Genomic DNA, 22,348 nt, shown 5'->3' with positions numbered 1-22,348 from the left:
CAAAACACCCAGAAGATGTGGAGGTTTACGCAACAGAAACAGTGAGAGCGGTAAAGTCCTGGCTAGAAAAGGCCGGGCTGACCTTGGCGGACGCGAAAACGGAAGCGGTTTTAATAACGAAAGGCAGGAAAAATAACACTGTAAAAGTGGAGGTCGGTGGACATACGGTCGTATCAAAGCCGGCTATCAAATACCTGAGGATAATAATTGACACCAAATTGAGTTTAAGGGAACACCTAGAGTATGCATGCCAAAAGGCAGCCAGTACCACCACGGCACTTGCAAAAATGTTGCCAAATATTGGTGGACCGAAACATTGCCGCAGGTTGGTGCTAGCCGGAGTGGTGCGCTCCATCCTGCTCTACTCGTCGCCTGTGTGGGCAGAGGCGCTTGCAAACTCTCAGAGACGGAAGCAGGTGGCTTTGAGGGTTTGGAGTGCTTTTAGAATCACATCAGATGAGGCAGTATTGGTGGTGGCAGGCATGATCCCGGTTGACATTCTGGCCAAAGAAATGAGTGTCCTGTACAATGCAAGACATATGGAGGGGCATGCACAGCGTAGAATTGCGGCAAGGTCAGAGTCGCTTGATCTCTGGCAACGCAAATGGGACGAGTCTACCAAAGGTCGGTGGACGCACAGGCTCATTCCCAACATTAGGGTGTGGCTTGAGCGAAAACATGGGGAAACCAACTACCACATTACCCAGTTCTTCACGGGACACGGTGGTTGCTACAGGCAGTATCTGCACCGCTTTGGGTTGGATGATTCTCCGAACTGTCGCAGATGCAATGGCACACCGGAGGATCCAGAGCATGTGATGCTTCATTGCCCACGATTTGCTATGGAGAGAAGGAGCTTAAACCAGGTGCTGGGCAGGAGCGGGACCCCCGAGCGCTTGGTTACTGAGATGCTGGAGTCCGAGGAGAAGTGGCTTTCGGGTGGCTCCGCAATCATCCAAATGCAGGAGGAGTTGCTGAAGGAACAAAGAAGGAGGAAAGCTGCAAATAGGAGAAGGATGAGTGCCTAAGAGCAAACCTACCCCGCGAAGTAGTACCTCAATGGTGGTCCCGCGGGGCTGCGGCTGGAGAGACTGGGGGTGGCTTTTAGTGGGTGTGAATTCCACACGCGTCCGCTGTAGTTCCGCCGTTCGGGCGGCGGAGCTGCGTCGGACGTGTCTTTCTAAGATTTACCACCTCCGTGTCCGCACAAAAAAAAAAAAACAATCCCAGCATCTCAACATCCCTTAACATCACGACATCACTTCACATTACATCATGACTTCACCAACCAGTAGAGGAGTGATAATGGCATAACTCTTGTGATAAGGATTGTATCGTAATATCCGTGCCGACATGATATCACATCACGACGTCACTAAGTGTTGTTGTAATATATCGTCCGATATATTACACCGTTTTTCCTATTACAAATGTTATTCCTTGTTCTCTTGTTTGGCTTTGGCTTGGAAAAATGGTTTCGCATCTGTGTGTTGTCAATTTTTACTCTCCGGATTCTTTACAATGCCAAGCAAGTAAAAGAAAGTGCATATACTTCTAAGTGATGTTCGTTTGCAAGAAATCATGATCCTCTGTTCTTTGCATGTAAAAATGTGTTACTAGAATACAACATGGGAGTCTTTCGCTTTTTCTTCTTTTGCTTTGAGCAAGAACAAAGAAATGTGAACATAAACAAGTCGGGTAAGAACATTCGAGAGTATGATGGTTCCATCTATCCATCGCTCGTAGTGTATACAAATTGGGTATGTCGAACTATCCGCTCTGAAATGATTCTGACATCTAATGTCTTATATGTTGACCTATCACAACTTTGTTCAATACTATTGCTTATGTTACTACAAGCTTCGATGGCTCTAGAATGAACTGAAGTGAATGCCGGACTACAATTAACAATCGAAACAGAGAAATATGGCAAAATTAACTTCGAGATAGATCTTAATTTGAGCCTAGATGTTATACGTGGGCACCATTAACGTTAGGATAGGATTAGAGGTGTAAATTTTCAAACTCTATTATTACCGAAACACCAACAACGCCTCGGGTAGGGGCTGACCTCTCGCCGAAAGCCTTTGACTATCAAAGCAGACTATGATTGGTTTAGGTTAGTTGAAGATATGGATTCGCACAACGTTTGCAAATACCTCTGATCGGGAAAAATAAAATAGTCGCAATCAACACCTTTGCCATTCCCGTCCTTCTATATACTTTCGGTGTGATACAGTGGAGTAATACGGCTTTAGAATCTATTAATAGACCGGTAAAGGTAGTTCTTGCAAATAGCAACATGCATAATAGAGCTGCCGAAAGATTGAGAATCACCACCCCACGTCATCAGTGAAGAACGGGGGTACTTGATTTAAAAACACTGCACTACAATCAAGTTCATTCTCTTCTTCAGTTTTTCCATGATTTTATTTTTCCCGAACAGTTCCGTTTTCAGGAAAAGATTCAGACGCCAATCAGATTTCCCTAGCAATTTAAATTTCATTATTGAGGTGTTAGTAGACGTCGTGTAAATTCATACCCTCCGTGTGTTTTCCTCGTGCAATTGTTTTTATGTGGCATTTATCCAAACCCAACTCCATGCCAATATCCCTGCTGAACTGGATGATGATACCCTACAAGGAGCGTTGATTTTCGTTTTTGGTATACAATTTTATCATCATCATCAACGGCGCAAGAACCGCTCCATCTTAGGCAGGGTCTGCCTCATCGTCTTTTTTCTACCATAGATATTGCCCTTATAGACTTTTCGGGTTGGGTCATCCTCATCCATGCGGATTAAGTGACCCACCCACCGTAACCTATTGAGCCGGATTTTACCCACAACCAGGCGGTCATAGTATCGCTTATAGATTTCGTCGTTATGTAGGCTACGGAACCATCCATCCTCATGTAGGGGGTCAAAAATTTTTCGAAGGATTCTTCTCTCGAACGCGGCCAAGAGTTCCCAATACATAAGGACTGTCAAGATCATTGTCTTGTACAGTAAGAGCGTTGACCATGTAGTGAGACGTTTCGAGCGAAACAGGTTTTGTAAGCTGAAATAGGCTCCGCTGCCTGACAAAAATCATGTGCGGATTTCATCGTCGTAGCTGTTATCGATTCGATTCCAAATAGGGGAAATTATGAACAGTCTCAAAGTTGTACTATTATCATTGTTTTCGTTTGACCAGTGCCATTCGATGTAGTTCATTCTTTCGGTTTTGGTTTTGGCGCTGACGTTGCCACCATGTACTTCGTCTTGCCTTCATTAATATGCAGCCCAAGATCTCGACTGCTCGATCTGGATGAAGGTAGACTGTGCATCTCAGGTTGTTCCTCCCATGATGTCAATATCGTCAGCGTAGGCCAGCAATTGGGTGGACTTTATATCGGGAATCACTTTCTCTAGGGCCAGGTTAAAGAGGACGCATGATAGGGCATCTCTTGTCTTAGACCGTTGTTGATATTTAATGGTCTTGAGAGTGATCCTGCTGCTTTTATCTGGCCTCGCCCATGGGTCAGGGTTAGCCTAGTCAGTCTTATCAATTTCGTCGGGATACCGAATTCTCTCATGGCCGTGTAGAGTTTTACCCTGGCTGTGCTATCATAGGCAGTTTTAAAGTTGATGAAAAGATGGTGCAACTGATGTCCATATTCCAACAGTTTTTCCATCACTTTCGGCATGGAGAAAATCTGATCTGTTTCTCATTTGCCTGGAGTGAAGCCTCTTTGGTATAGGCCAATTATGTCCTGAGCGGAGCAGAGAATATCTTATAGAAGGTAGTCAGCAACGTGATACCTCTATAATTGCTGCACTGTGTGATATCCCCCTTTTTATGTATGAGACATACTTTGAGCATCAGTTGATGAACCATTTGGTATAATTGGTCGCCTCCATATTTAACCAATTCGGTTGTAATTCAATCGGCTCCTGGCGACTTATGATGTTTAAACCGATGAATTGAACGGACTGTTTCTCCTATACTTGGTGGTGGCAGTATTTGTCCATCGTCTTCAGTTGGCGGGACCTCCAACTCGTCGATATTCTAGTTGTTCAGTAGTTCATCAAAGTACTCAATTCATCGCTCCATTCTGTGGGAAATCAGATTTCCCTCTTTCTATCGGCAGGATGAACATCTAGGCGTGTAGGGCTTCATCATGCTGACATGTAAAACTTCCGCGTCTGGTGCGGTTGCTCCTGCACTTTTCGAGTTCACAAACCTGTTGGTTCTCCCAGACTTTCTTTTTCCGTCGAAACCAATATTGTGGTATGGTGGTTATTTATATTTTATGGGTTAAGCCACTTGATAAAATAAATATATGCCAAGTCTGCTTTGTGCCAGTACACAATGCGTCCGGCAACAAGTGCCGCAACGTCGTCTGAATTACTGACCACGCGCCACTCTCCAGGCATATCGAGTCTCAGCAGACTATCGTAGGAAGCGTTCGAGAGGTCCGCCCTTGAAGTGTGTTAGAGCACTTCATTCAAGCCCGTAACGGTACACTACAGGATTACAGGCCTTTCTTGCGATTAATTATTAGAAATAATAAAACTTGTTTTTCCCATTCGCTAGTGTTGATTTTTATTTTTCAAAGACCGATATTTCGGAAACCACTTATTCTCTTCATGAGAACTAACAAGGGAACAAGTGGTTCCCGAAATATCGGTATTTTCAAAATAAAAATCAACGCTAGGGTTGATTTAGTTCTATTATTGCAAATGAAATAACTTACACAGTGGGACGGTGGTTTCACCTACACTTCAGGAAGATGGATCAAGCAGAAGATCCAGCTTCAGCGAACTCCCAGAAATGGCAGCAACTTGATTACTGCCCTGATATAGGGGTCGGGAAATGGGCAAAAATGCATGGATTTACGAGAACGACACCTCATCCGAGAGCGGCAACGACCCACCTTCAGGAAATGTGAGAATTTGCTCGCGATGGCACGTGTTTCTGGCGTGACAGAAAATTAAATTCCAGAGAACCCCCCCCCCCCCCATAGCAAATCCCAAAAAATTGAAACTTTCGACCTAGGAGTCGGAGAACTGTTCAAAAACACAAAATCGTCGAGAATGGAAATGTGATAACTTTCACGCCACCACGCCGGAAACGACGAGGCACCGAGGAAAATTTAGTTCCCGGAAGCTTCCCAGAAATGGCAGAAAATTGAAAATTTCCTCAACTCGGGGGTCGAAAAATGGGCAAAAAAGAAAAATCATCGGATCTGTGCGGGCGATATCTCATTCAAGAAAAAACTGGTCCTGAGAATCGCGGAAAATTGAAAATTTCTCCGACCCGGGGGTTGGAGAACTGACCAAAAATGTCGGCACCTCATTCAAGAGCAGAGGAGACCCAGATTCAGGAAATGCATACACTTGTTGGCTACCACGCTGGAAACGCGAGATGTAGCAGAAAATCTAGATCCAGAGAACCCTTCAAGAATCACTGAAATCTGGAAATTTGGGCTTGAAAAAAATGGAGAATCGTCGGAATCGAAACTAAAGTATACCTTTCATCCTGGTATCGGCTAAGAAAAAAGTAATAACAGCATATTTGTATCTAAGTGTAATCTTCAAGTGATCAAATTAGTAGAAATTTTTTGGAGAGTTTTTCTATTTCGCTAGTACCGCACATACCGATATTTCGGGAACTAATTGTGCGTATTAAAATAAAATATTGGCGGAAAGGGGAACCGTCTAATCATTTGACGAGTACAGATATAGATTATCGAAATCTACAGGATACCCCTGTGGATAAGACATATATTGGAAATCCTGTTATTATTTACGAAACTATAGTAGGTCAAAATCTGTCCCCTCTGGATTCGTTGCAAGTGTGACATTAAAGCGAAGTCTAATAAATCAAAGATCCATACACATGGCGGGAGTATTCTTGCTACTCCACGATCACTCTAGAACTTCTTCAACTCAAAAATAATTTGTTAAACAAAAACCCAAAGGTTTTCATTGCTACAACGCTACTGACAATCAAGGCAATAAATCTAAACTTTTATATAATAATTTATCTCTTTTGAAAAAAAAACGGCTTAATGTGGTTGCAATATCCACACTTTCTCCTCAATGCTAAAATATTATACATACTACGTAACAGATATATTTTACCCACATTTTTCGTACCTCATTACGTGAAGGTGGCCTTACGTAAGATCTCAGAGGTAAGAAAAATAATCAAAATAGGGAAAATTTTATGATTCGATTCTCTGATAAGTTGAAGTATTATTGGAAAACAATACGAAGAAATTTGCTGACAAATCTCGTCACTGCTTCCGTGTCCGTATAAACAACTGATAATATCTTGAAAACAATGAGTGACTAAGGCCAACGTAATAATTGTTTCATTTATTTTTCAAAGAAACAGCGAAAAAGGCGTCAATATGTTCATAATTGGCATAGAAAATCTACAAAAGCAATTGTCGCTATCATAAAGCAAAGAAGGAAATCGCAATTTGCTTTCAAGGTCAAAATTCATTGATTCAGTTCATTAAATTTTGGAAGTTCAATTACAAAATTCTACGCTTAATGCACCTTTGTGGAATCTCATTACCTTTCTATTGCACCGCCAACCCTCACCTGAGCCACACAAGAATGTTGGCAATGAATGAGTTAAGCGTTGCAATGCGGGATCATAACAGCTCCAACGAAAAAAAATCGTTTTTGTGACATACATGCATACCTAGGCACCCGGGGATAAGGCCATCGACTGATAAAGGTGCAGATTGATAGCTGTCGACTGCTGAACCAGATACCGTATAAATAAGAAGCACTTTCCTAACGAAATTTAATAACTCAGTAACCGCCCTAGTGAAAGCAGAAATGGCACGCTACGCAAGTGCACTCTTCTTGGCAATCTTTGTCGCATTTGTCTACACATCCGTCGAAGTGAGATATTAGATACATTCAAATAAGCTAAACCTGCTTCTATATAATATTGTTTACCCAATTGCAGTGCGCGGTGGTAGTTCCAGGCGTTTCTATTCAAGACGCAACTGTTCAATTAGTTGGAAGCAAGGTTTGTTGCAATAACCCAGATATGGTTGATAAGTAATGAACTAATTTCATTTTATTTGGTAGCCAAGCAAGGAGTGCATGCCAGTGGGGGGTCGAGTATGAAATTCAAAATCATTTGAGAATCCTGAACGTATCTAAAAAGATCTATTTTCAGTGTCACTCCAGTGCTGATTGTTGCAGCAAAAGATGTCTTACTTATAGTGCAAAATGTGTTGGGTGAGAATCTCCGGTGAATACGAAGTCATATATACATATCTAACACAACGCCTTGCCCTTCGACTATTTAATTACAATATGTTTTCGTGTATCTAATTTATTTATTTATTTGAATGAAAATTATTTTCAAATTTTATTACCGTCATATTAAAGAAATATAATTCATAACAGCGTATTTTGGCTCTTTTTTTGAAATAAGATTTCATGGTCATATCATTGGATACTAAGTACCTGAATCTGTAAAAAAGTGGATGGATTTTTCTCTTTCTGAATTTATAGATTTCAACGCCTAGCTTTCCTCGAAATTCTTCAAGATTTTTTGTTTTTATCAATAATATTGAGCCTCAGGATTTTCTAATATTTTTGCCATCCCATAGTGTAAATCGAACGGTTGCTGGTAAAGTTAATATTGAGACGGACCACCGTTTTCTATTGACAAGATATTGTCATGACCGCTGCCAGTTAGCAATGGCCAGGTTGATTTATCCGGGCTAATAAAAGCCTATTAGGAAGATAATAGAGAAAGTTGTGAAAAGTGGCCGCAAAGGTCCGCCTGCGACGAAATGAAATTCCACCAAACCATTCCAATGACACTTGTTTGGGGATCTGCGTAACCTCGAGGGAATAGTTCAGAGTTTTTAAATACTTCAGCATCATGACCAATAAACTTGTGTTAATTAGTATCGCGGTGCGTTAAGTTCGCACCAGGATAAGCCTGAAATTCGAAAGTTCTAAGCATGCTACGAAAAATTATAGTAACGAGCGGGAAATAATATTGTAAAAATAAAAAATATAAGACTGTATCGTGCATGAATAGCCAAATTCGTCTAAGGCCGTGTGCTCGTTGAATCATCTACGTGACGATCATTACAGTACACTTTATCAGCTTTCCGTAAAACACTGCATTCTTTGTTGAGGATGCTGAAAGTCCTGAGTCCGCACCCACTTGATGACGGACCGGAACACATGGGAAGCAACTAACTTCCTCTCTTATAGTCCACAGACGCTGACCCACCTCTGCCCTGGGATCAGCGTGACCAAAAGCGACAGGTGGTAATCGCTTCATATATATATAATCTCAAACACGACCTAAGTGCGATTTATATTGAAGTAAAATCCATCGTAAGTTATTTAACGATAACTACGCCCCACCGCTGCCAGCCCCTGGCAATGTATTTTAACGACCTCCACGATTTACCAAGGAACTTCCACTCCTTTTTCACTGTTATAAGCTACGTTCTAGCGTGACACATCCAAACGGATGATGGGTTCCATTACGCGTCTTAGCCCGTAAAGGAGTTGTTCCTTAATGTGTGACCTATCCAGTGCCACTGTCCGCGGGTATCTGCCCTGTATACCGACGAAGTTCCTCATTATGACAACACGCGGACGTAAATTGATGAAAGCTTGGATCTTTTGAGTAACATCCGAGGTCACTTTCCCCGGACTACTCCCATATAGAAGCTCAGTGAGAACATTGGCCCGGAACAGTCTCAACTTTATGTTAGTATATCACTTTCCAAATTTTAAGCGAAACACCGAAAGTGGATTTGACAAGGTTCAAGTTCGGTGCCATCCTTGGCAAAAATAATGCTACCAAGTTAGACAAATTGTGTGATGACGATTCAGACTGAAAGCTTTTCTAGATATACAAATTGACCACCCCAGTTTTGCTGTCGTTCATTTTCAGTTCGATTTTAGTTGATTTCTCATCGAAATCTACAGCTATTTTACCAAAATCGATTACTCGATGAGAGACCAAACAGATGTCATGAGAATAGTCGACGGTGTTTTAAGAAAGCTAACCCCCTCCGTTGAACCCTCCCCTCTCCCGTCTACCAGTTAGGGTGGCATAAAGAACGTCGCCGAGAATAAGAAGAAAGAGTATTGATGACAAGATTCAACCCCAACGGATATGAAACTAAACTTCAAATTCCTCTGAGATTTTACCTCGAAGTGACATTTTACAAAAATTAACTACAATTTCGTACAGGGCATAGGCAACGCATCAGTCGCTGGCTCCCCTCTACACTGGGAGCAATGTAATCGAAGTGGCCATCAAGTGGATGGGGAACTCAGAACTCCCTTACATTTCGAAACACAAAATCATATTTACCCCATCCGACTTAAGCCTGATTCATACCCTTGTCGTGTTCTTCTTTTTCTTTAACCTTTGGTTAGTTCACAAACGAGGTCGGCTCGTCGTGAAAGATTACGCCACTTTATTCTATCAAAAGCCTGATTTTGATGCAATCGCGAGGCTTTCAACTCAGCATCCAGCGTATCAAGCCACCCTTTTTTCGTTCTACGGTTATTGTTAACTTCAATGTTCAGACCAATCTTGGCAAGTGAATTCTCATTTGCACGAATGGCATGACCATACCATTCTCGTAATTTTTGCACGATCGGTGCAAACCCCATATCAATCGCGGATATCCTCATTTCGGATGTGTTTAAGCCGTGTCACGTCAGCAGTGTAACTCAACATTTTCGCCTCCATTATTGCGAGTCGCCGTTCATTGTCCTTTATAGTCGGTCAGCTTTCCAAACAATAGAAGGCAACAGGACCGACGACATTGGAATATATTTTAAATTTTAGGCGTTCGTTTATTCATCAATACGTGAAGCGTGAAACGTTACTTTATTCAGATTGCATTAGTGTGTGAAGTAGTTTCATAACGGAGAGATATTGTGTTAGGGCCTGCTTCATGAAGATCGGTCGTCAAAAATTCAGTTTTATTCAGATTTAATCTAAGACCGTGTTGCATGAGGCGATCATTCCATTTTTGGAGAAGTTTCTGGAGATCAGGTTTGCTATTGGACACTAGGAAAACATCATTTTTTTGCGGGCTTCCTTATAGGACCGCTCTTTTTGCCTTGGCCGATTGTGCCTACCGCCCTCTGAGCCGCTCTTCTGGCTCACTGGCAGGCTGACCGAGGCCTGGCCAATTCAGTATTCCACCAGTAATTTGGTCTTCTACTGGGGAATGAGTAGTATCTAGGCATGGACGCATCACTCGCTTTGGTTATGCATTGGGCCACATGGACAGCTCTTTCCCAAGAGGCGTCTGCTTTATTAGGTTGATCTAGCCACACCTTTATGAAGGTCTGCTCGTCCAGAGCTTTTGCAGACCAGCCTGACATCTTTCTCAGTTTCGGACATGATGATCTTCTGCCCGGTGAATCTCACCCATAGCTCAAAGAAGTCTGCTGATCGCGGTGGGTCTAGTGCTTGCTGACGTACCAGAACATACCACGCACCAGTGCAGGGTTGGCAAAAATTAGGTCTACGATTGGGCAGACCCTACTTTCTAAACGGTGTTTACATAACCTTCGTTGGCCAGAATTGCCACCTGTGCCAAAGCGTCTAATAGACTCCCATTCCATGCAATTGTCTCTCTGCTACCCTACACACGGGCCCAAGCATTGAAGTCGCCAGCAATCACTCTTGGACTATGACCCCTTGGGTCAAGAACAAGACTGCCAGACATTTCCTCGAATTCGGACAGTATCAGACTTAGTGCGGCGTAACAGCCGTACACATATACCCCGCTTATTTTTACCCACAAAACGCCGCTAGCTGTCTGGCTCATAGTTCATTGTATGGCTTGTCGACCACATGCCCATATCGCCACTCCACCAGTCGAATCTGTAACCCATACGTAACCGGCTGGAGTAAATCCTGAGCGACCCTGCATTGATTGAGGTTGAATTTGAAGTCAGCGCCTTCCTAAATTCCGGGCGTTTAGTACTTCCGGCAATATGCAAGTAATCCCGTGCTACCTTTCCTTTGCTCAATAAGCATTCAAGGTCCTCATTGCACTCTTTGGCAATATGGTCTTTCTCCCCACACCTTCTGCATCGATCGGACTGACCAATGCTGGTTGTGCATGCCTTCCCAAAATGACCACCCACGAGGCACATAAAGCACCTCTTTAGAGAAATCTGCTCTCTCAGACAGCAAACAACCCATCCGATTCGAACCTTGACTGGCCCCAATGACTTCTGCGCTGCGTCCAATGGTAATCGCAATGTGGCCGTTTCATTATTGCCATAGGCTTTCTGCAAACTCACAATCGACTACTCGGCAAGTTCCTTCAACTTCAACTGTTCCATCATTGCAGTGCAAATTTCTCCCTTTTGAGAAGAAGATCCTTGCACTACATATAGACCTCATGTTTTTGGGTCCATACTGTGATATTCTCCCCAAGTGAGTTATTAACTTGAGTTCGGAAGTCATCAGTTTTCCCCAAGCTGGATTTTTTCAACTCAAACATGAGGTCAGCCTTCTGGGTCCTTCGAATCTTGTTGACATATCCACCTTTTTCAATATCTCCGCGTAGGACAAATTTCCCTTGCTGGAGATGACAACTACTTCTGGGCAAATTTGAATTTGTTAGTTACCTTGGTCCATCCACGGTTTTCATTCCCCTTGGATTTTTCCGATTCGATTGTCGGAGGTGGCACTTGAGAGACCTACTTTCTCTCGTCGGTGCTTTTAGTTCCGCCGTTCGGAACTTTTTGCTCTTAGGCGCCTACTGATTTCTCAGGGGGTCCACATCACAGGGTAATTCCTCCAGATTAGGACTCTACACTCCATGAGTCCTAACCGGATTACAACTTTTAAATAGTCCTTCAATGTTGTATTTGCCGTTCATTGACCTTCTTTCCGTTTTATCTTTTTTGATGTTTAGCATTGGGATCTTCATATATGAAAGAAAAAGTGGGGGGGGGGGGGGGGGGGGCGGGGAAGGTGTATATTTTTTTCTCACTAAATACAGTCATTTATGTCTGGATAGCTGAGTGGTTAGAGCACAAGGCTGTCCTACAGAAGATCACGGTTTCAAATCTCACTAGCGGCAGTGGAATTTGTATCGTGATTTGACGTCGCACACCAGTCGACTCAGCTGTGAATGAGTACCTGAGTCAAATCTTTTATATCTGAAGCTCCCAGCTTCCAACTTGTTTCATACTATATGTCCCCTACTCTAACGCGCGGATAAATAAATATCTGGATATCGGCGTCTATGTCTTTGAGGAATGGGAGTTTCAATATTGTGTCGACCGTATAACTGCATCAATCATGAAGCAGACTCATGCGTCTTTATAAAGCAAGATTAGATCCAATCCATTAGGGTCAATTCTGCGGCCAGTGGTAATGGCACCTTTCTTCATTAGTTTGACCTGATCATTCTTCAAAATTTCGGTCAGTGTGCACCTATAGGAGCGATTAGAATTGCTGCTAAGTTAAACTTCCTACTAAAGTGAATCATATACTTAAAAATATAAGTAACCAGAGTTCATATCATGTTGACTGAACTGTCCTTAGCTACGTAGCCCTCGAGAGATGATACTCCGCTTCTCTTGCTGGTTTGCAAATCGCCATTTAAGCATATTCATCGATTAGAGAGAAAATAAATGGGAGCGGCATAAATTTGCTTGTCTAACAGCTTAAGGCTTAAGCAGAGATATAAGCTTATCATTATCTCTTTAGTCCCTTATTTACGAAATTAGACATAGGAATGGTTGCAACTGGGCTCTAGAGAATTGTGCCGTCCAGCAGCAGGAAATGTGCAAATGTATTGCCCTGGCATAATTCTGCTTTGGATTACCCATCCTGAAAAGAAACGTGCTTCTCCAGACAAAATTGAATGTCCTTTTGCCGCCTCCACAACAAACTTTTTTTTGTTAGAATACACTAATTCGAATAAGCAATAGAAAAGATAAATAAATAACATTGTTCACATTTTCTTTTCTATTTTTAGATCAATTAAAGTAAATTTGAATATCTTTCCAGATTCGTGACATAATCATCCGGACTCCTCCTCACCAATTATGAGTAGGAAGGAGAGGTGACGTCCTTGAAATGGGCATACAATAGTATCCTGCATTTCATCGACGATAATCACGCCCATCACCGCATCCCCATGCATAGGAGCCTTAAAAGCAAGTGATAGGGCCAAGAAGCATCGTTCAGAATACCCTCCAACGTCCTTCCATAGCACATTTCTATCATCATTAGTTTACGCGCGAATTCAAGCGAATTTCACAAACAAACTTGAAGGGAATTTATTTATCCTTCGATTTCCTCTTATCCACTCTCTGCCACTACCACACTAACTACCTCCTCAATTGTTTTCCCACGAATTTGTACTTCCCTATTATTTTTCCACTTACACCTTCCGTTGTTTGTTTTCCGTGAAAAAGTATCAATTGTGCAGAACTGCCACCGTAACCTACTACCGTTCTCGAGTGTGTATGCGTGAGAGCCAGGCGACCTTGCTGTTTCCAACGGGCGCTTCTGTGGAGCCACGTCCTGCCACCACCCACATCATCATGGATTTATCGAGCCCAGACGGTGCAAATAATTCCACAGATTACGTCAATAGGACCACACCGATTTATTCCATTAATCCGGATTTCATACAACAATGGTGAGTAATTTCGAATTTTGCCTATTTCGTTTCCTTTCTTTCAAATCACCCCATCGACAGGATAATCGTCCGTGAATGACATGGAATTTATTTGACTTCCACCTCACAAATGATTACTTGTATCGTGACGGCGTGAGAACAGATGCCATAGATTCATGCATGTGCAATTTATTATGGTTTTCAATTAGACAGGTTTTGTTGGGGATAGTATCCAACTATTGTGTGAAAACAACTAATTTCAGCTAACTAATTAGTTGGTTTAGTTGGTTTTACGTTCTACTGTAATTTCACTTAATCACTTTGAATTATCGCTTGCCGACGACTCAGAGCTTTACAGTTTCTGGTAGTTTGACAAATTTCAGATAAGTATTCCCAACTCACAATCAATCGGACTTGCAACGAGAGGTTTAGATAAAAGGATTTGATGTACGTGTAACACCAAAATGAACATGTTAGTGTCCGAGATTCAGATGTTATTAGAATATCATTTTTTTTTTGTTGGGTTAAGGTAAGTGAATGGTTCGGGTCATGGTCGAACTACCAACTAAACACCTCCCCATCGTCAGAGAGCTAGCCTGGAACCGTTTGTCACATTACTTCGAGCTAGTCCCCGAACTCTCCCGCCTTGTGGGGCCTTCAAATCAGAGAATTCCTTTCACCAACGGGAGGCGAAGAGCAGTCTGTTGAAGGAAGCCCCTGCCATCCGGCTCCTCCACCAGTCGAGGTCTAACTCTTAGCAATGAAAAGGACCCGAATGTAATGGGCAACATGGCTCCACCTGTCAAAGACTCCTCAGCATCTCTTCGATTACGTTGTCTGGAGAGAGATCCCCTGTGTTTAAATAGAGCTGCTGACGAACCCCATCCCACCTTCCACAAGAAAAAAAACAGTGTGTTAGGCGTCGTCCAAAACTCCATTCCAAAAGACATAATCCGGAGATAGTTCCTTTCCAATCTTGTGCAGGTAAGACTGAAAACCCTCCATAGTCAATTTCATCATGCCTCCTATTCAGCCACGCACCTAAGTTACCGATGAGCCGCGCAATTCATCTGCCTCCAGTTTCATTTTGTCAAGAGAACTGCCACTCGTCTAGAGTGCGTTGCCGTTTTTCACTAGCAACAACCTCCCTTGGCTCATCTCCCTTGCGCTTGTACACGGCTTAACACTCCTTAGCAAGAAGGGCAACGGGAATTACTCCCGCGATCACCTCCAGAGACAGTGCGGTACGCAGACGCCACCCGTAAAGCTCCCCGTCTCTGTACTTGCGCAAGACGTTTACGATATACCTCCTTGCCAAGAGCTTCAGTCCATACCTCCACGCCGTAGAGCAGGACAGACTGCGTTACACTCATCAGGAGAATTCGTCTGCTAGACGTAGGACCCCCAGTGTTTGCCATTAGCCGACTTAACGCCGAAACTCCAGCTGCAGCCTTGTTCGCTGCTGCTTTGACTTGCTCAAAAAAGCTCATCTTTGAGTCAAGTATCAGCCCGAGGTACTTTACCGCTGGTTTTAACTCGATTATCGACTCGCCGAACGATGTGGGACGCTGGGTGAGAATTTTCTTTTTAGTCAGGATGACTACTTCGGTTTTTTCCAGTGCAAGGTTAAAACCATTAGTAGTCCCATCCGCTTAGAATATGATGGAAGGTATCATAGATACTGCATTCATCAGCTCTTGAATCTAAGGGCAGCACATATTGAAAGTTGCTGAGGGGCAAAGCGCACTTTAGCGGGACCAATTTTGGTAAAGGTTGAATTTTCAACCCCATTCTTGGAGGGGATCCCCATTTCCATACCCACTGAAAACATGTAGCTATTCCCCTTAAAAAGTTATGAACCCTCAAAGTAGGGTTTTTTCTTGATATCATCCCGCTTGCGAACGGGACAAGGGCTGAAGAAAAAGAAGATCATCAAAGATATCAAATTTTGAAAGTTTAAACCTACGCAGCGAAGAGAGAGCGTATCAAGAAGAAAATGCAAGCCCTCTCTCCAAACCCGTTAAAAAATTGCGACGTTCATCCCCCATAAAAGTTTATGGGACACTAAAATGGAGTTATTTTCGTGTCAAAACGGTAGAGTTTACCAGAGCACGCAATCACCGCAGGAACAAAGAAGGATATAAAGGCAGATGCGTGAGGTTCTCCCTCTAAAACCCCCTTGAGAATTCGTGGCGGTCAGCCCCTTTAAAAAGTTATGCGCTTCAAATGAGGAGCATTTTGATTTCATCGCAGCAAAGTTTAATTTGCCAGTCCCGCACATGGAAGAGGGAGGATAAAGAGCGTATGTAAAAAGAAGGAAAAAATCCCACTTTTCAACCCATTGAAAATACATACATATAACAATCATTACTTCTTACAAAGTTACGGCGCCCCGAAAGGGCCATTTTCGTGTCACTAATAAACTTATTAGTAAGGTAGACACAGGTGTACAGGTGTGGCCTCTCTGTAGGGCTGCCTTTTTGCCTATTAATGATAAATATAGCCATAACCTTCCAGGGGGGGATGATTGCCAGAATTCTTCTTCTGCATACGCCCTCCAAGGGTGAGCTGACAAATTAAAATTTACCATAACGATGTCAAAATACCCCCCATTGGAAGCGCGATGAGATTTTAAGTGAAGGGGAGATGGCCGCCGCGATTTTCTAAGAGATCTCCCATTTTTTCCTTCGTTCCCTTCTTCTGCCTGCGAGAATGGTATCTAAAGTTAAACCCTATGGTTTTGACATGAAAATAGCCCAACTTAGTGTGCCATAGCCTTTTGAGGGGGATGGCTTCCACAATTTTGTAACTGGGTTTGAGAGGGAACCTACGCCTTGCTATTGCATGGCGTCTCTACCCTCTTTCCTTAACAGGATGAGGTTGAAAATTGAAACTTTACTGTGATGAGCTTTCCAAGAGGGTGACCGCCACAAGTTTGCCACGAGTTCTAAAGAAGGACCCCCTCCGTGAACTACTCATACCCTCTGATGGTGGCGTTGAAAATTCAAAATTTACCTATGTTGTGTTGATACCATTGATTGATACCGGTCCACTGGCTAATCAATGTGTCAGATCGATTGATTTCACTGTTCGTTGACCAAACAAAAGAAGCAGTGAAACACTCTCGCCTGTAACTACTTTTTTGGAGTTTCAGTGCTCAAAAAGAAACCCAATTCCATTTTGGTACGGGATCGTGGGCCGCTAATCTACTATAATGTATTCGTGTATAAATTCCAATTGTATTGCGTGTTGCGCCCGGAGTATTTGCATTGACAGATCTCATGTCCGGACAAATAAACGGATTTTACTTTCCTTTTTGACAATGATTTTCATTTATTTTCGTGAATACATATTTCGGTAGCTACTTGTTGCCTTGTTCAGCGGAATAATCCCAAAAAATACCCTTAATCGAAATAGAGATCTGTTCTTTTTTTCCGGCTTTTGTCCCGTTCACAAGCGGGGTCGGCTCTTTGTGATCGGTTTCGCCATTTGCTTCCATCAAATGCCCCGTCCAGGGTATTACGTCACCGTTGTTTTGGCCAGCCTTTTGGTCACTTAACATCGACTTAGTGCGAATTAAGTGACCATACCATCGATGATGCCTCTCTCGTAATTTTTCCACGATCGGTTCAACCCCATATCGATAGCGGATATCCTCATTTCGGATGGAATCAAAACGCGTCATGCCATTAGTCCAACGTACATCTTTGTCTCCATTTCCGCAAGGCACCGTTCGTTGCGTTTTATAGACGCAAGACCATATACAGCAACAGAGTAGACGACAATGCGGTAAATTTAAATTTGAGACGTTCGTTGATATGTCCATCACAAAGAACACCAGTCGTGGAAAACCACCTCCTTCCTTCCTTCATTGCTCAATTCTTGGCAGGCCACTGTCGCTGACGGTGACTGTGCCTGTTTCATAGGGATGTGTCGTCAAAAATTCAGTTTTATACAGATTCAATCTGAAACCGCGTTACATAAAGCAATTTTTGGACAAATTGCTCAAGATCATTTTTGCTATGGGGTGTAGGAAATCACCATCTACGTAAAACTGTGTATAAAGCGTTCGATGTCCCTTGTGACCGTGTCCATAACAAGAACAAAGTGGAGCGTTGACAGGGCGTTTCTTTGATGAACACCAAAAAAGACAAGGAGCGGTTTTGATACACCCGCCACACTTCGAATTTTACTTTTCGGATTGTGATGGAGCAACTGAACCCAGCGCACGAGTTCTTCTGGCACTAAGTATTGTCGTAGAGCATACCAGATAAGATCGTGTGGCACACTGTCAAACGCTTTCTGTTAATCCAGAAATCCAATGTAAATAGGGCTCGGATAATTCACTTACGTCCTGCTGCCGTCCATGCCTCAAGAGTCCTTGCCGATTTCTCGACGGAGCGTGTCCTGTCCTGCCTCTTCGACTAAGTTGAACGACCTAGCATTTTTCCCAGGCTAGTGACTCGATCCGGTCACTTTTTTAACGACATTGGATGTTTTTGCTTGGTCGGTCTATCACCAACAGCTTCTTCAATCTTACTTCTGTATTCGTCTATAATATTCAAGAAACGCATAACCGTTTGTTATACTATGCATGTTAGTAAAACGATTGAAGCATGCAGGCATCATAACTGCTTCAAGTCCCCGTTTAATAATACCGGGGATGTGATATATGAACCCATGAATATTCGAACTAAAATCACCCCCACAATTCCGTTCTTCTCTTCCCGCAAAGTTGCGGTAATACATCGGGCATAGCACTGTGATTAGAGCGATCTCGACTTCCACTTTTCATGTTTTTCTTGTCAATTCCTCCACGGCAAACTACACTTAAATCTTACTGTTACGAAGCTTACCGTGCTTTCGTTTTTCTCTGATTCCACCTTCTTCTCGAAAATGTTTTATAGAGTTACGCCAAATTTTCAGCGTTTCCCAGAATCCACCGTGAACTGGTGTAAATCAACTCAGGGAGAGCGAGTCTTAAAATTTAAAGTTGTCTGTACTTCGTTCACACTATTTCTGCAACAACTTACCCTACCTCGCCTGAAATTATCTTGAAAACCCTGCACTTCCTTAGCACTACTAAGTGGTAGGTTAAGCAAGTACCTCATTCCGCGTATAAAATTGTTGATCGTACTTTTTGTACAAGAGTGAACTGTAAATATATCCTGGACCTACGATATGGCGTGTCACTCGGGCGATCAAATATCCTCAAAGGTCATTCCCGGAATTTCAGCATTTCCTCTGCAAAAACTTCCCTGGTCCCTTGATCCACTTTTGATCTTGAAGAAAATTGTTTTGTAGTCACTACGCGAGTTACAAATATGGTACACACTAACTCATCAATGTATCTCATAGGTACCGTATCCACAACTAAGTCTGAGCCCTCCTTAAGAAAATGCTTGCCTTTTTGGTTGTTTTCAAGTACCATGCCCAGTTTCGCGAAAACCTTGAATGGTACACTGCACGTAGTATTTTCTTCTAGTTCTACTATGCTATTCCATGGCCGAAGCTTTAAATTAACGAGTTACGATTCTCGAGTTTTGACTGCATCAAAACCCAATACATATGGCCTGTCTTCATAATGTGCCTATCGGCATACTAGAATGAATAGGGTTATTATTCACCCGTTGCTAGAACGTAGTGCTTCAACCGCACCTATGCGCTATGGGTCACGGTTCACTGAAATGCGCTCCAGCTCTTACCAGGACTTGTCGCGATGCCCGGACTCCTCCTTTACTATTTATGCCAGCAATGCAGTCGCCACCCTTCCTTATGGCATGGCTTAGCCAGCAATGCAATTGCCACCCTTCCTTATCCAAAGCGACTTCCCACCACATCGCGCACAGGTAACAAGCATGCACGCCAGCCAAATTCTTCATTTGAAATAGTATCAGGCCAATGTACCCTGATGATACGTGGCAGATAAGTGTTCACGAAGGCCTGAAACTTCCCAGTAATACTGGTAGTAATTTTTCATGAGTTATTTCCATATAGCACCATCTCACATTCTTAGGCCCAGATTGTCCCGCTTATATCGCTAGACTGCTTCCCCAAGTTCAAAGAAAGCGAGTATTCTGGAGACATTCGATAGCCTTTTCGAGGAGCATGCGCACGTTCCAAAAACCAATCACAGTCCGGGGGGGGACCTTGTTGACGTTTCAGTATAAGACAACTTTCGAAATTTCCAGGTTACTAGCCCAAAAATTTCTACTCCTTTTAGTCACCTTTTACGACAAGCAGGGAAGACTTTGTGTGTATTCTTCAGCACCATAAGTGTAGTAAAATGGCAAATATTTTATCCCAGAAAAACGTGACTTACAGCATTTGTTCGTCCATATTACAATTTTGATCATTTGGTTTCTCACAAATGGTTTCTAGTGTAAGGTCCTGAGCTGCTTCGCAGGGGTAGAAATAGAATTATACCAGCACATTCCTTTATTACTTTTCATACACCCCTAAGTGCTCGGCATTTTCTGATGCCTGCGACATACCAGCATATAGGGGCTCAAATTTGCACTCACTGGATATTTGACACATTTTTCACTGGTACTCGATTGGGAAACTCTAACTTTACTAATAGCAAGTTGAACACTGCTTCTGTTGGTAGAACGCAATGCCAAGCCTTCAAACTCAAGCAGTGTAAACCATTTTATCGGAGGGACGCTAATATGTATATACATCATGATTTCGTTGATCTAAGGATACCTTGCACAGAAAAGACATCTTCAGCTTCGTCAAATCATTGTTTAGGGGCCATCTGATTTAATGTTCCTTCTCTTGAAAGCCCATTGGCTCCAGATCGGATTTACCTCTCCAGGGAATGCCTGGTTAATCCAAACTTACAGAGATAATGAGATAATCTTTCCCTTTTACCAGCCAAGCCAGTGGGTTGCCTTTTTGCCTTTTGTCGCCCTGTAGAGATCCCACAGATTTTTCAGTTCCTTTTCTACGCCTCTTTTTGACTTTTTCTACTTTGCGAATATTGAGGAAGCATCGCTTCCTTCTATCTACCTATCGCACACAATCATGGAAATTATTGGGTTTTCTCAGCACTAAATATCGTATCGAACGGCCTCCAGTTCCTACTTAAACTGAACGACTGAGCAAAACGTTCCTGATGTAGGTGCAGATAGCATCAAACATGGCTAATGAGGGGTTTGACAGAATTGGGTCTATCTTCACACTGGCGTAATCAGAGCCAGCTTTTGGCATTAATACATTCACTGTTAAGTTTGCTGTATACGATGAAGTTTCAAGGGTTTCCGATGTTTACCACACATCGGTTTCAGTTATTTCCAGCCAATTTGGGAAAGAGGAGAAGGCGGTTCTGCGTTTTTGTGGGTTTTTCAAACTTCGGATAAAGACACCCTGAAAAGGTTTTCTTCATCGAAGTGAATCGCAAGCAGGAAATCGTCTGATCAATCGTTTCAGAATGCAGCATGGTGGACTTAATAAAGGACATCTAAGTGCTTGGAGCTGTGACTCCTACCAATTCCATAGAATAGCCTGAAATATGAAATAGTTTATTCTGGGCCTTGCTTCGATTTTAACTTATTTCTTTCATATGACCTTGCCCAATAATAGAAGTAAATGAACAGTTTATGTGATTGCTCAGTTACAAGAGTAATGCCATACTTCTGAAGCCTATCTGTCATACTTCTGAAACCCATCTGTATTTCCCTTTCGCAAACCATCCATTAAAATCAAATTATTCTCTCAACGAACAAACCATTTGTCTCATCCCATCCAATCATTGCGTAACATATGTACGTCTCCATGTGCATATTTTCAGACCATACCTGCCACTAACTCTACTAGCAAAACGGCTCACATGAATCCAGCCAACCACATTAAAGGATCATTTTCCACTAAATTACCCAAAGCTTCCCCGTTGAGTCCTGAACCCATTGAATACGCTCAATTGATGCACTCATATGAGGATTTAATATATATACACATGTACTCGTAAGGATATGAATGAGAAATAAGGAGTTTTCCTCTGGTTGCGCCTGGTAGGAAAAAACAGGGAATGTATCCGCACCGCAGGAAAAGCCCCCCGAAAATGGAAAAATTCTGCTAAATTAAATTTCTAACGACTTAATAGGCGGGCGGGTGGACGCTGTGATTTCAACTAATGCCAAAAGCGGAGAGGTCACTTTAATAATGCCAGCTGTCGTAAAGCTAATTCCTTTTCTTATGAACAAAAGGAAAATGTATGCCCACTTTTGTCCGACACTTGAGAAAAGAAAATGCACGCACTCTAACCGCCTGCGAAAGTGCAAACAAAGGGGAGACTTAAGGATCCTGAATTCAGCCAGGGGCACTAGTGGAGAGCAACCAACCGTTTGTGAATATATCTTACGGTTATTATCGTTATTATCCCTTAGAGTTGCAGAATGCCTGGAAAAAACAAATGTTTTCTTATTTGCATAACAACTTGGCCAAAGTGTTCTGATGTGGCATACAATGAAAATGACTGGGGGAATTGCTTTTACGAGGCGTTCTGTTCTAGTACCGCCTCGCTTAAGGGGATCTCTGCGGCAGGCTTGGTCCAATATTGATTCTTTGCTTCCACATTTTTTTGATAACGAAAATCATCCGAAATGCATTATTATTATTAAGGGTAAGCGCTTTTGGAATGGTACATTGGGCACATCCCTGGAAGGGTCCACCCTTCCTTCCA

General features: G+C 42.7%; 2 protein-coding genes across 3 annotated transcripts in view; both read left to right on the top strand.

The window, feature by feature from the left end:
- LOC119657606 (muscarinic acetylcholine receptor M3) overlaps nt 1-22,348 on the top strand; it is a 279,331-nt gene that overhangs the window by 148,933 nt on the left and 108,050 nt on the right. For both annotated transcript variants that reach the window (XM_038064603.1, XM_038064604.1), the window contains exon 3: nt 13,047-13,683. In XM_038064603.1, the coding sequence (XP_037920531.1) occupies nt 13,508-13,683 (176 nt within the window). In that variant the 5' untranslated portion in view covers nt 13,047-13,507. The remainder of the gene's footprint in view (nt 1-13,046; nt 13,684-22,348) is intronic.
- On the top strand, nt 6,748-7,424 carry LOC119657607. Its single transcript, XM_038064606.1, has 4 exons — nt 6,748-6,904; nt 6,972-7,034; nt 7,097-7,129; nt 7,188-7,424. The coding sequence occupies exons 1-4, from the start codon at nt 6,839-6,841 to the stop codon at nt 7,251-7,253; spliced, it is 228 nt and encodes a 75-aa protein (XP_037920534.1). The 5' UTR covers nt 6,748-6,838; the 3' UTR covers nt 7,254-7,424.

This window comes from Hermetia illucens, chromosome 5 (assembly GCF_905115235.1).
Source record: "Hermetia illucens chromosome 5, iHerIll2.2.curated.20191125, whole genome shotgun sequence".
NCBI classification, from domain to species: domain Eukaryota; kingdom Metazoa; phylum Arthropoda; class Insecta; order Diptera; family Stratiomyidae; genus Hermetia; species Hermetia illucens.
The sequence above is the reverse complement of the archived record's forward strand: the minus strand, read 5'-3'. Positions and strand labels throughout refer to the sequence as shown.